Source organism: Megascapheus bottae, chromosome 19, assembly GCF_031878675.1.
Source record: "Megascapheus bottae isolate mThoBot1 chromosome 19, mThoBot2.hap1, whole genome shotgun sequence".
Classification (NCBI taxonomy): domain Eukaryota; kingdom Metazoa; phylum Chordata; class Mammalia; order Rodentia; family Geomyidae; genus Megascapheus; species Megascapheus bottae.
The window spans coordinates 8,244,624-8,258,546 of NC_143527.1; the positions used below are offsets into that span (position 1 = coordinate 8,244,624).

At 40.8% G+C, this 13,923-nt stretch overlaps 1 protein-coding gene and 1 long non-coding RNA gene across 2 annotated transcripts; one reads left to right on the forward strand and one right to left on the reverse strand.

Annotated features, from left to right (window-relative positions):
• Window positions 1-873: 873 nt before the first annotated feature.
• On the reverse strand, window positions 874-13,923 carry Serpinb2 (serpin family B member 2). Its single transcript, XM_090353554.1, has 8 exons — window positions 13,884-13,923; window positions 9,892-10,068; window positions 6,785-6,898; window positions 5,583-5,711; window positions 4,990-5,107; window positions 3,181-3,323; window positions 2,346-2,510; window positions 874-2,039 (listed from the first exon to the last, which is right to left on the reverse strand). The coding sequence occupies exons 2-8, from the start codon at window positions 10,057-10,059 to the stop codon at window positions 1,635-1,637; spliced, it is 1,242 nt and encodes a 413-aa protein (XP_090209680.1). The 5' UTR covers window positions 10,060-10,068; window positions 13,884-13,923; the 3' UTR covers window positions 874-1,634.
• LOC150049590 (uncharacterized) lies at window positions 8,668-11,635 on the forward strand. The gene is made up of 3 exons (XR_016538859.1): window positions 8,668-8,778; window positions 10,551-10,655; window positions 11,277-11,635. It is a non-coding gene; the product is annotated as an uncharacterized LOC150049590 (long non-coding RNA).

A 13,923-nucleotide genomic window follows, 5' to 3' on the forward strand; every position in this document is an offset into this window, starting at 1 on the left:
GTAGCAGCAGGTCAGTGTCCTGTACCACCAACGATGCTGTTCTTCAACAGGACATTCATTCACCATTTTCTGGTCATATTTGTTTTCCCTAAAAACACTCCTTAGCTCAGTCCTCCTTGTGTCCTCAAGGAGAAACTGTAAGGCAAACTTCATTTACAGATGCATGGTAGAAAAGGACAGGAAAGGTTCTCTGCTCCATGGTCATTACCTTGCTCCTCAGCCTGGACCACTAGCCTCCTTCCGGTTATATACTGGTTCCCCAAAGCCCTCGGCCTAGACTGCTGGAAATTGCTACACCTTTCGCTGCTATGAAAAATAAATGCTTCAATTCACTTCTTCTTTTTGCTTTTCCATACACAGGATCCTATCTGCACTCAGAATGGTGCCTTTTTGCGTGACTGTGATTATGCCCCTTAGCTCATTCATCCTGTCTGTTGTCTGGGCTCCCATTTAGTTCCTGGAAATGAAGGTGCTGTGCTTTGGATCAGACCCGTCTCCCTTGCATTAAAGGAGTGGCCCTCAGTTATGTGCTTTCAGAAGATGGTGGGGAACCTTAAGGGATTCAAATTCCAGGGCCCTTGGATGGAATCATGGGTCATTGTCTCTTTATCTCTTCTGCATCCTGGTCGTGAAGTGTGCATCTTTTCTCTATTATGAACTTCGAAGGATGGCTCACCATTGGCTTAAAAGCTACAGGTCTAACCACCCAAGACTAAAACCTCTAAATCTATGCACTAAAACCAACGGCATTTTAAATGGATTGAACTGTGGTATTTTCTTATAGGAAAAGAGAGCTAACTAACAAACAAGCAATAATAGGTCTAAAATACACACCCTAAGCCAATAACAGAAAGCAAATACTTGACTGTAGACATATTTATTCATTGAATATTTGGAATTATATATGAGTAACAGACACATCTATGTAACACATAATGCTATAAATTCTCAGACTATATGGACATTTATTATGGGAGATTATGGAAGAACATGTACTCATACTTCATTACAAGCACAAATAAATATACTTCTATCTTTGTATTCTAATCCTAGGGCTATTCCTTAGCTCAAGGCTAGCATTCTATCATTTGAGCCATAGCAGCACTTTTGGATTTTTGCTGGTTGCTTGGGGTAAAAGTCTCAATGGACTTTCTTGCCCAGGCTGGTTTCAGGTGGCAAACCTCAGATCTCAACCTCCTGAGTAGGTTACAGGCATGAGCCACTGCCACCTGGCAGTGCAAGTAAATGTATTTATTTAGATGGAAACTTCACTGATCATTTGCTTCGGTAACTTTTTCAGTCACTTTAAATGGATAGTGAACAATAAGTAAAAAATACTCAGCATTATATAAAATAATAAATAATACAATAAATGTTCATGCTATAAAATAAAGCTCTTGCAAGGAGGAGCTAAATGAGTATCATCTTGTTGGAACAAATCAGATGATTAGGGGAGCTAGGAAGATATGGCTGAAAGCTATACAGTGATCGCTGAATTTGTATTCAGCATAAAACAGTTCTAGAAGAACAGAACTATGTTGAACGTATCTTTAAATATTTAGATCTTGAGGCAGCGATTCTGAGCCTTAATGGTCCACGCTACAAAACCTTGTACAGAAATGGACTTTTCGGTGTTAGGGAGAGGAGAATTTGCCCCAAAATAGAATGCTCTTAGTTGTGGTTTTAGAGATAAAGAAGAGGAAGGGATGATCTGCCACAAACTGGGGGCCTCCATGCCCGGTTCTGCCACTCATGACAGCCCCAGTGCCACCAGCTGCTACAGTACCCTCCTCATTCACGTCCACCGAGGCTTGATGGAACACATCTGAAAGAAAGAGGTCCCTGCCCTCAGACATCCCTGAGAAGTTGGCCTGGCCTTTGCTGAAGGCGTCTTCCATGCCCATGCTTCTCAAAATGGGTTTGAGCTCATAACGCTCTTCTAATCTGAACTGCGGTAGGTAGACTTCCACATCGTCTTCGGCCAGCGTGTCACTGCTGATCCACTTGCTGAGTTTGTCATAGTTGATCTCGTGTTCCAGCTGCAAATGGAAACAGTGGAAGGAAAGAGCCAGTGAGTTTGAGAAAGGAAGGGAAACAATCCCATATTTAATGTCACCGTGGATGATAGAAAAGAAGCCATAGATTAGGTCGAGTTTTTCCAAGAAGGTGGTAGGTGTGAGAAATGTTTAAGATTTAGGAGGAAATGTTGTGGTATGACATTTGTTATCAACTGCTCCACACAGCTCTGGGAGAAATTGCCAATCTTTCCTAAAGCGTTAGATATTCATCTCATGAAAGTCGATGGAGTTGTAGCAGTTTGAAATGACTGGATTGTGATGCCTTACCAACTCTAGACCAGTAGAGGCATCTGCAATTTCATCTGGAAGCAACAGGAACATGCTGACATCTCCAGCGTATGGGAGCTCCAGAATCTGAACCTTGAGATCCTCTATGTATCCAATGTTGAGCTTCTCTCGCAAATACATCATCTGCACAGGTACATTCTGGGTCTAAAAGTATAGACAAGGCCAATATGGAAACCAAGTATAAGATGTCAAGGGATTTACAATGAGAAGGAGTATCAATGTGTGAGAAGTAATGCACCTACTACCTGGCGAATGTGACTGCAAACCCTCTATACATTACCCCAACAATAAAAGAAAGAGAGATTTACAAGACCTAAGAGAGAATGAACTGTTGTTCAGTCTTGAAGAAATGCTAAATCTATTTTTTAATTTATCTTTATTATCTAATAAAATTAATATCATGTTATAACTACCACTGAAATATCTTCTCAGTACCTGCTATGTGGCAGTAACTCTGGCAAATCTCACTGAGCACTTAACAACAACATTTCAAGTTGGATATTATGGCATCCTAGTTTTTCAGAGGGAAAATGATATACATAGGAGATATATAAGATCACAGCTGATAAGTGGTAGAGCCAATAATGAATCTAGACATGTGTAATCATAAAATCTATAGACTTCATCTCTAATAATATTACCTCTTAGACCATTACTAGGTAATATTCAAGATCTTAAAAGAATCAGTAGCCAACATACTTAAGTTATAACTAGCAAGTCATGTAGGAGACTCTGGGGTAATGTCTCTTACTGTTCTGCCTTGTGTAAGACCATGGGTACTTATTAGAAAAATGATTCTTTTGTTGTCTCATACCGAGCTCACACGAAAAGGATAAAGCCCATTTAGTTTCTTCTCAAATGGCGTTTTCCACTTTCCTTTGAAGTAGATAGCATTCACCAGGACCATTTTGGTCTCATCATCTACGGAACCTTTAGGTAACAGGTCTGGGATTTTGCCTACAGGAAACACAACATATCTTTAGGCTTTATAAATCAAGAAGGATTTGCTTTCTTGAATACAAGTAGGCATCAAATTCTATATCTACATTTGCCAAATTGCCTACATTAGTCTTTGAGTTCTATTTTTCCCTTTGCGATTGCATAAAACATCTGTAAAATTAGAATAGATTTCTCAGAAGGTTTGTCAAATTCTAGAGAAAATGAAACAAATAATTGTATTTAAAAAAATCAAACCACTGTCACATTTGAAAAAGATTTTTTTACTTCCATATATATTGTTTGCTCAGAATTTTTCAGTTGTTTGGATAACATTGAGTTCAGGAGGAAGTGAAAGAGTTTCTTAGTAGACATTTTCTGTGTGTTACTTGGTCCTTCTACAATCTAGTCTATATAGTTTATTAATCTAAAAAGTGAATAATGGTTTTTCAAAACATTTATAAGCTATCATTAACATAAACTAGGCCTGAACTCAGGACATGGGACACTGTCCCTGAGCGTCTGTGCTCAAGGCCAACACTCTACCACTTGAGCCATAGAACCACATCAAGTTTTTGAGTGGTTAATTGGAGATGAGATTCTGCCCGGGCTGGCTTCAAATCAGGCCTTCACTATTGGCAACCAGCTAAGAAAGTTTATTTTTAATGAGTCTCTGATATTCAGTATTTTAACCTCTAAGATGCATTATTTTATGTGTCCTCAGAACATCTGAACTGGAATACACAGTCTCTGATAACAGCACTTGCCATTTTTCTCTTCAGCTATGCCACTTACTGCTACTGACTGAAAACAAGTTAGAGTAATTTATGAAATATACCTCAGAGCTTAGAAAAATCCTACTATGAAGAACTACACCCAGCTTACTAAAGTCGAACCACAATTTGGTGGAAATAAATGGCTAATAACCGTAGTAATGATATTATCTTCCACTTATTATGTTATTTGGTGATTGAATAAGTGAACTCAATAGTAATGTGTAAACACTGTATTTAATTTGAGTTCATGTAAAAATGATAAAAGAAAAGATGTGTCTATGAACAAACGAAGGATTCCAAAAGAACTTGGCTACAGCACAGACTTGAATGATGAAGGAAAAGATGACTTAAAATAATCCCATTATCTTTCCCTCCACCATTTCCAGTATTCCTCTAGTTCACATTAACCCCTCAGCTCAGGGGCTAGCCTCTTTTCTTTTCTTCTTGCTTTTATCCACCCATGTCACAGCTATTTCTACACTGCTACTTCCTGTGCTTGATGGCTTCTACCTCTTTTTGTATTTTGTATTATAATAATAATATCTAAACATCAGAATAGTTGAATACTAAAAGCAAGTCTTCTCTCAGGGGGCATCATCTATTTTTCTACAAAACTTAGAGAAAATGTAGAAATGAGTGGCTTGGGAAGGATGGGTAAGAATGTTGAAAGGGATGATATTGATCAAGATGCACTGTATTCTTAAACTGCTTTGCTAAATGGCAACTCCTTTATGTAACTAAATAAAGTAATTTGTAAAATGCTAAGGAAAAAATTTGGTTAAATGAGTATAAGTATCCCTCAACCAGATAACTCCTTTTAAAGAAATGAGCGCTAATTTCAAGAGTGGTTAACGATGCATCAGAGTTCTCTAAGTAGACCAAAGAAAATAAAATCATTCCCTCATTTTTACCTTTGGTTTGAGTCTTAACCCAGGAATTAATCTTTTGTCTTGCTTCTTCTGCACATTCTTGGAAGTCTACCACCTGGGGTTCTGTGGAGTAATATTTCTTACAGAGTTCCATGTAGTCCTTTAAAGTAAGAAAATGTCAAACGTTACATAAAACATGTATTGAACAAGATCGTGGGATTCGTAGATTACAGGCTTCCAGTCATGGCTTCTAGGCGTGAGGTAGGGGTTGGACGGAAGTGGAAGTTGCCTGTGTGGGGGCTGAGGGAGGAAGTATGGCAGCAGATTACCAGCTTTCCATTATCACTGCCATGCTTTCCCAACTCCAACGGCCTCTTGCGTTCTGTGCTCTCTAGATGCTGAGTAACAATGCCGTGGGGAATGGTGGCTGTGGGAAGCACCTGACTCATGACTCTGTACATGGAACATTTGTGACAGGTAGAGGAGAAACTGACACCTGGACAGTGGTTATAGGAGGTCAGCCTTAGGAAGCCTAAGTCAAGGTTTGCCTTTGCTTGGATGAATTGGTGTTTTAAAGGTGATCTCATTGCTGGTTCACACCCTCACCCCTAGTTTAAGTGATCGGCTTTCCTTACTTCCTTGAATCTTGACGACTTTTCTCCAAACAGCTTATTAGCACTTTCCAATTCATAATCCCCTTTGGATGTGTTGATGTCAGAAGTGAGCACCTGGAAGGATGAGTGGATTTTGTCTCTTGCTTGTGCCTGGATCAGGAAGAGAGAAATCCCTTTTTGTAACCAAGACCACCAAACAAGATATCCCTGAAGCAACAAGAACTTTCCCCCAAAGTGACAGTGACATGTCCTTTCCCATCTCTGTACATACCTAACTAGTTGTGACAGGTGTGCTGAATTGATGATGGAAATCATTTCCTAATGTACAAGTATCTTAAATCACAACATGGTACACACTGAAAATCTGTTTCATTTGTCAATAATGAAATTCTCATAACGCCAGGGAAAATGTGACCTAACCAAGTTCAGGTAGTTTCCGTAACAGTCTGTGCTGCAAAGTAGCCAATGCAGTGGGAAATCCAGGCTCAAGGGAATAGGAACTCCAGTACTCAGCCAGGCATCAACAGCTCTGTGAGAGACAGGGGCTCCGTCCTGGCTTGAGTAGAGGACAGAGCCCTCCAGGCTCACAGGATACTTGGCACAAACATCCACTTACACTGTCACATGATTCACTGGGTGATCGGAGGGTGGAGAATCCCTGAGTCCAGGAAGGAAAGTAAGCTAAACATGAGCAGGACTGGGGGGTTAGCTATGGCTAGAAGCACATCCAGATTTAGCCAGTTCTTACAATGTAGATTAAGGAAATACTTGCTTGCGATAGATGATGGTGACAGACAGATACATAGATACACAGAGGGACAGACTGATTGATTTGTGGCCCAGTGACTTCCATACAGTCATCAGGTTTGGCCTTCAACATCCCAGTTGTTCATCATCCTTTCATTCATACATGTGATTTCTAATACTCTCTGCTGTAGCAGAAAATAATTTAATAATTCATTACATATATTTTTAATGACAGAGAGTTGTGATGGGATGTATTAGAAGACCGGGTTGAAAACTCATCAGGTCTGGACTCTGCCTGACTCCACCTTTGCTGTTGGCTGACCTTGGCCTGTTTACTTCATGGCCCCAAATTTACCTTTGTTTCCTTTTCTGCAGGGAAATTCTTCCAGTAGGGGTAATTGTGCTAAGTACCTAACACTATGATTTTTTGAGACTACAGAATTTAGAAAAGTTCTAAGAATGAACGAACCGGGTACCTGTAAAATAGCATCCGGGTAAGTTCCCTTCTGTATCTGTTGCATGAAGTCACAACCAGTGAAGTTTTCTGGGGTTCCAGCATTATACCCAGCAACTTTGTTAAACTGAAGCACCTGTAATCAGAATCAGAGAATGGAGACCCTGAACTGCTTAGTGTACTATAACTAATGACTAAGAGATACCTCTAGAGAGTCCTAGGTTCCCTGCCTCATGTACATGAAGAACAACACAAGTTATTCTTCCTATATGATAGGGAATTATCAACCAATCTAACTTTCCCCTACAGGAATCCACATCAGATATACATTGTACTCTCTACAGATTTACACCATCTGCTTCTTTCTATTTCTATTATCTTCCACTGTACAGAGGAATTGTCATTTAACAAAGCAGCTTATGAATACAGTGTATCTGTACTAATCAATGCCACCCCTTTTAATGTTCTCACCCATTCTTCCTTACCCTCTCCTTCCCTCCCTTCCCTTCATTCCTTCCTCCCTCCCTCCCTCTCTCCCTTCTTTTCTTCCTTCCTTCCTTCCTTCCTCCCTTGCTCCTTTCTTTCTTTCTTTAAGTAGGACTGTGCTACCACCTCCCCACAAGAAGGTCCATTCTACTCCTAGTTTTCCCACCAGCAAAATGAGTTTGTCAATCAGAACATCAGCCTCAGAGGATAGTATATTAAGTGAACAAATCTGAGAAGTTTTTATTTAAAAGCCCAGTGTCACTGATTTACTGCCTATCTATAGTTAATGCTACTGGGTATTTTAAATATTAATTCCCATCTTTAAACGTGTCTTTCAACTTTTACCACTTTATTTCCATTTTATATGCAGAAAAACTGAGAGTTAACAGGGCCCAATGTCTCGAACATTTAGGAAGTAGCAAAGGCATGACTCAGATACCGACAGGGTTTTCTTTAAAGGCATGAAATATCTCTTTCTTTTTGTCTGGGAAAGCAGTCATTTAATTCTAAAATCTGCTTATGCCACACAGTTATAAAATATACAAAATCCTTGCATAATCTCCGGTTCTCTAAGTACTTTTCAGATCCCGAAAACCTGCCTTCTGTTCAGAGTAACAAATGAATTGAATTTTTTACCCTCAGTATCAAAATAAAGTTGTTAATTAAACAACCCAAAACATCCCCCTCCTCGTTAAGCATTTGTCCTCAAATACACCGTCTCTGATGCTTTGCATTTAGAAACTTTAGACTTTGATGTTTTCTAAGCTCATCAATGCAGCATACCACTCCCTCTTTCCCAAGAGAGAATGTAAAGGGAAGGGGAGTCTCAAAACACTGCTGATATCAGAGTTGAGCAACGGGATTTGTTGTAAGCCTGGATGTTTAAACCACCACAAGTACAGAGGAGGATCTGTCCATCCCTCGTCCTCCTGCAGGGAAATTGCCAAATGTTGTCCCTGTGAGATTCCATACTGCAAAGGAGGCCCACTTGAAATGGGTCACTGAGTTCCAGAGTGGGCTGTATTTATACTCAGACACAGTTCTCATGGGAAATCAGAAACCAGCCACTGGCAATTTGGTGTGACCAAAATCACAGTGCATTTAGTCTTCATGTTTCATGTTTGTGACTGCAAGGGAATCTTAATTATAGGATGTCCACATGAGAAGGTTCAAGGGACTGAGTGAGGTATACGGCGTCGCACAACTGAAGCAGTTCAGCAGTCTGAGAAAGGATCCACTCAACCAGGAATGGCTGGAAATCTCAGACAATGCTTTCCCACACCCTGTCCACCTTGATCTTGACTCATGGCCATGCAGAGCTCAAGGCCCCATTGTGTGGACATGCCTGACCTCATGGACTGGCAAGTGTCTCCCAGGGAACTTCTGGGAGTGGACTGGCCACAGCCACCATGTATTTGTCCTCCTAAAACCAGGAGGTGTCCTTTCTAGGCTTGAGGAACAAGCAAATCATAGTTGCAGGTGGGTGGAAGGGACCTGAGCTAGGCGTTCTACACCAAGGAAGGCCTTCAGGTAGGTATTTAAATTGCACTGCCAATATTCACATCTGTTAATTGATGGGGTTTTATTTTGGTAAAACCAAGTAGTGTAAAATGTGAAAAGTACGAGCCCTGACTGGATATGATTACTCATGCCCATTATCATAGCTCTTTGGGAGGTTGAAATCGGGAGGATTTATTCAAGGCCAGCTTGAGGAAAATGTTCATGAGATCAACACCTTCTATTATCCCAGCTATTCAGGAAGCATTCATGGGAGGATTACACTCGAAGCCAGTCAGGGGTAGACAAGAGACCACATTTAAATAAATAAAACCAAAATGTTCAGGGCATGAATCAAGAGCCTCCCTGGTAAGCAAAAGACCAACAGATCAAGCCATTCGTATCCCACAAATAGAAGTATGAAGATGATATGAGATATTCACAAGAGGGATTCTTCTTGTTTTATTTTGGTTTTGTTTCTTGAGACAAGGGCTCTCTGTGTATCCTGGGCTTCCCTCAGAGTGGCAGTTTTCCAGCGTCAGCCTTCTAAGCATAGTATTTAAAAAATAAAAAAGGGGGGGCAGGAGTTTGGCCTAGTGATAGAGTGCTTGCCTAGCATGCATAGACTTGGGTTCAGTTCCTCGGTACCAGATACACAGAAAATCCAGAAGTCATGCTGTGGCTCAAGTGGTAGAGCTCTAGCCTTGAGAAAGCCCAAAGACAGTGCTCAGGCCCTGATCTTAAGCCACAGGATGGGCAAAAAAAAATTTTAAATTTAAAAAATTTAAATAAAAGGGAGGGAAAGGGGGACAAAAATGTGAGAAGGGATGTCAATGTTCGAGAAGCAATGCACCCACTACCTGACGAATGTAACTGTAACCCCTCTATACATCACCCTGAAAATAAAATAAAAGGGTATCACTATTGTCAGACTAATAGGATAGTCAAGTCAGATAGGCCTTCTACTGTCTACAGCTGGTTTATAGATTTCAGTCTAAGGACTTGATGTTGTAGGGGCTGACGTGCTCTCAGCACTCTGTGACAACTGTCTCCTTAGCATCGGATGACGGGAGCATAAATGAAACAAGAGTAATTCCCTAGAAGGAGTCCCTCCATCCTAACAGAGCTTTAGGAATACAGGCTTACCTGGGCCATCTGCTCCTCGGTGTTGCCCTTGGAACCCAGGTAGACCATAGCCATGGTGGACGAGATGCTCCATGGAGAGAAGAAGAGGTTCTGCGTGGGGCTCGTCTTCAGCAGATGCTTGAAGAAATTGAGGGCGAAGAGGGTGTTGGCGACATAAAGATCTTCCATCTTCTCAATCTAGAAGGAAAAGGAGTGAGGCAGAACAGCTCTAAACGATGGGGCTGTGTTTTGGATAAGGTCCATAGAACAACAGAGACGTCCCCTGCGCAGAGTAGGGGAAGCCTCCCTCTTCTTCCTCCATAGAACAATAGAGACGTCCCCTGCGCAGAGTAGGGGAAGCCTCCCTCTTCTTCCTCCATGGGAGTAGTGAGAGTGGTGACAAAGAGCTTTGAGTTACGGCCGTATCACCACCGCACCCATTGTGGGTTCAGTCGTCCCCTGACACCATTTTGAGTCTTCTAAGGCCATGCGTTTCAATGGCTCATCAAGTGCTCTTAAATTTCATAGGCAATCCTTAGAATAAGAAGGGACACTTTCTGGCACTTCGTGCAAGAACATGAACAATATCAACAACAGACAACATTTATTGACTTCGTATAATCTAACAAGAATGTTTTTAAACGCTTTTCTTGTCCTAATCATTTCATCCTCCCTGAAAGACTGTGAGGGAAGCGTTGCCAGGCATGTTCACGAAGGAACAGAGACACTCGGAGAAAGGGACCATGTCACCCAACTGCAAAGGGCAGCGTGGGAGCCAGCATCAAGTAAGCCATCTCCAGCAACAACTTTCACCTCTTCGCTACACCCACATGCACATACATACTCCCCTCCCCATCTCTCTCTCTCCCCCTCCCCTTTCCTCTGCTTCTTTTCTACTATCCCTCTCTCTTTCTGCCCTCTCCGTCTCTTCCTCTTCCTCTCACATACACATTCAAATGTATGTTAGATACACACATGTTCTTCTTGGCTTCTGTGGAGATAATCAATCTGCCTCCGAGTTTGCTGCTATTGGTAGTGCTTAGCCCAATGGCTAAGTGTCAGCTTTTTTACCGAGCTGCTGTGCATATCCTACTTACCACAGTCTTGAAACAAAAGAACTTCCTACACTGGGCAGCTATTACTGTGGCCCCGTTTTGTTACCTCCACTCACAAGTGGGAAGGCAGTGCAGGAGGGAGTGGAGGGGCAATAACAGGGAGACACACATGCACATCAATTACCACCCATCGGAAAATACATGACAGACATCTTCTGTGACCGCTGACAGTGTACCTGGATGCTTGGTCAAATCCAGGTGGTGTGTGTGTGTGTGTGTGTGTGTGTGTGTGTGTGTGTGTGTGTGTGTGTGTGTGTATACCAAAGACACTGACACATATACTCTCTTTAGAGCCCACACTGTGACAATGGCTTCTAAGAGCTTCTCAGGAAGAGCTGGGAGCCCCTGGTGGGGGCGGCACACCTGCAGGGGGCAGCTTCGCTATCCCCTGCCTTGGTCCTACCTCGCTGGCGAGAGAAGGCAACCCAACAAGAAATCACATCACCTGCCTCAAATCCAGGAGTGGTGCCAGGAATCTGGATTGATCAATGAACTCTCCGATTGCATGAAAGTGACCTCAGACGTGGGCACTAAAACCTGTCAGTTGAAATGTGATCCACACTAGGTTTTATTAAGACAAAAGTAGAAAATACGATGCTGAACTTCTACCCATTTCCACTTGTCTGCTCATTTCCTCCTCATAGTATCTACCAGAGGTAAGTATGGCTATCTGTTTGGTAGATTGCATGCAAAAGTTCCTAGAAGTTAAAGAACCCGTGTAAAGTCAGTCTGTTCACATACAACTGGACAGGGATTCATAGCCAGGTCTGCCCAGGAAACCCTCTCTCTCCTGTATCGTTTTTGATACATAATTTCACTCTGATGTGCAAGACTCTTCATGCAAGTGATGGCTTGAGAAATACTAGAAAGAGGAATTAAAATGAGGAAATAGCGGCCTCCACTGCTCCTAGAAAGCTTACTAAATTAAAACCAAACACATTTCCTCTTGTTTCATCACAGAAACTAGATTACTGTGGGCAGTTCTGAAACATTCTCTTTTTTTTCTACTGACTTAAAGCTCTTCATAGTTAATTACACTTATTAAGTATATTTTCTAAATATCTCAGTACTTTCTAGAGAGAGAGAGTGTTTAATATATGAACAAAATGTTATTTCTGTGTAAAATTCAACCAATATATCAGAGCTAGAAAAGGAAACTTCAGTTGCTTTTGCTAGATCTTTAATCACACACTGCATAGTCCATCAGGGACTTTGACTTGAACAAAAATTAAATGTCAAACCCTGAAAAAGGACTCTCGACACAAAGTTAGGATTTAAGGATGTTTGATGAAGAATAAAAAAATTAATAAGATCAGAGGAAAATTGTCCCAGAAGCTTTTATTTCTTTTAAAAGTACCTATGGCTAGAAAGACAACTCAGTAGTAGAGACCCTGCCTAGCTTGTGTAAGGCCCTGGGTTCAGGTTAGCATCATCGCATTAAACAACAGACAAAAACAAAAAGGAAAATAAACAGATAACAAAGCACCTGAATTCTACCTTTTAAATGAAGTGCAATTGATTGCAGTTAATATAAATGAGATTTGAGGTCTGTAATGCAGTTGCCTAAACACTTCAAGCTATCTTTTTGTTTAATTAGCATAACAACTTGCCCCCTAAAGTGTAGAAATGCCTTTAACAATAAGTCAGCACAGAGATGTATCTACACTAATTCTCAGAGCCCAGGCAAACTCCCAGCTCTCTGATTCTAACTCTAGCACTATTCCTGCAAGCTTTTTAAATCATGTCTACAAGTTCAACTATTCAAACTTTAGGACATAATATATACATATGTAGTATAAAACATATATGATTCCTGGATGCTCAGACAAGCCCACAACTTTTATTCACATGGGAGTCTTCCAGGAAAATGCAAAATTGAAGTCATGGGGTGATGTCAGGACTTCCAGACAGGAAGTCTCCCAGAGCAGGCTCATACTAAGCCACACAACTACATTTGTTTCCACATATTATGTCTCTGTATTGTTAAGTATTATCATTGGGTTGAATGACTGGAGATCATATACAGGACAGATGGTTCTTTTGCTTCCTGCAAGGCAAATTGGCCAGGGTACCACTGAAACTTGGCAGAGGTAATGAATGTGGGAGGTGCCTTGGGGTACATTCCACACACCCTCATCTCATTGGCCAGAGAGGAATTCTCTGTAGCATTCAAAACTAGGTTTGGGGGAAACAATATAATGCAATTATTTTGAAATTGACATCAAAAATCAATAGGAACTAAGATCAATCTTTATAAGGAACTCTCCCATTCGTAATTACACCTTCCTCCCCCAAATTTAGTTGATTTTCATAATAAATTGTTACTGCTGAGCTAGTAAAATATGTACTTAGTCTACTTGTCAATAAGTTAGCTGATTTTTCTGTTTCAAGAAATTGTCCCAGTATTGAACTAGAATCAATAAATGTATTCTCATATTGGACTGATTTAACTCCAATTTTTACTTAAGTTTTATACTTCATGACTCTTAATTTTAGACAAAAACTGAATCCTCTTTTCTTTGACATCTATATAAAGCTTGATTTCAGTTATTTCTGTAAAGTTCAGTGTCCACAACAACAGCCGTTCTACAATGTACTTATTCGAACAAGTTCAGACACACTGATATCACAACTTGAATGAACACGAACATATACTTTGGTTTGGTTTGCTAGTCCCTGAGACTTAAAACTCAAATCCTACTAAACATTTACTTCACATGTAAAACTAATATATAGACCAGGTCAAACAGCCAAAGAATGAAACACAAGTATAATTTTCACTACCTTTTACAAATATCCCACATCTAAATGTTCAATACATTAATAATATCTGCATGAGAGAAAACAAGAAAAGAAACTAGGTATCCCACAGAGACGGTATGGAAATTGCTGAAATACCTCAGGAGTCTCTGAGCTGTGTCTGGCAGGAAATGATCCT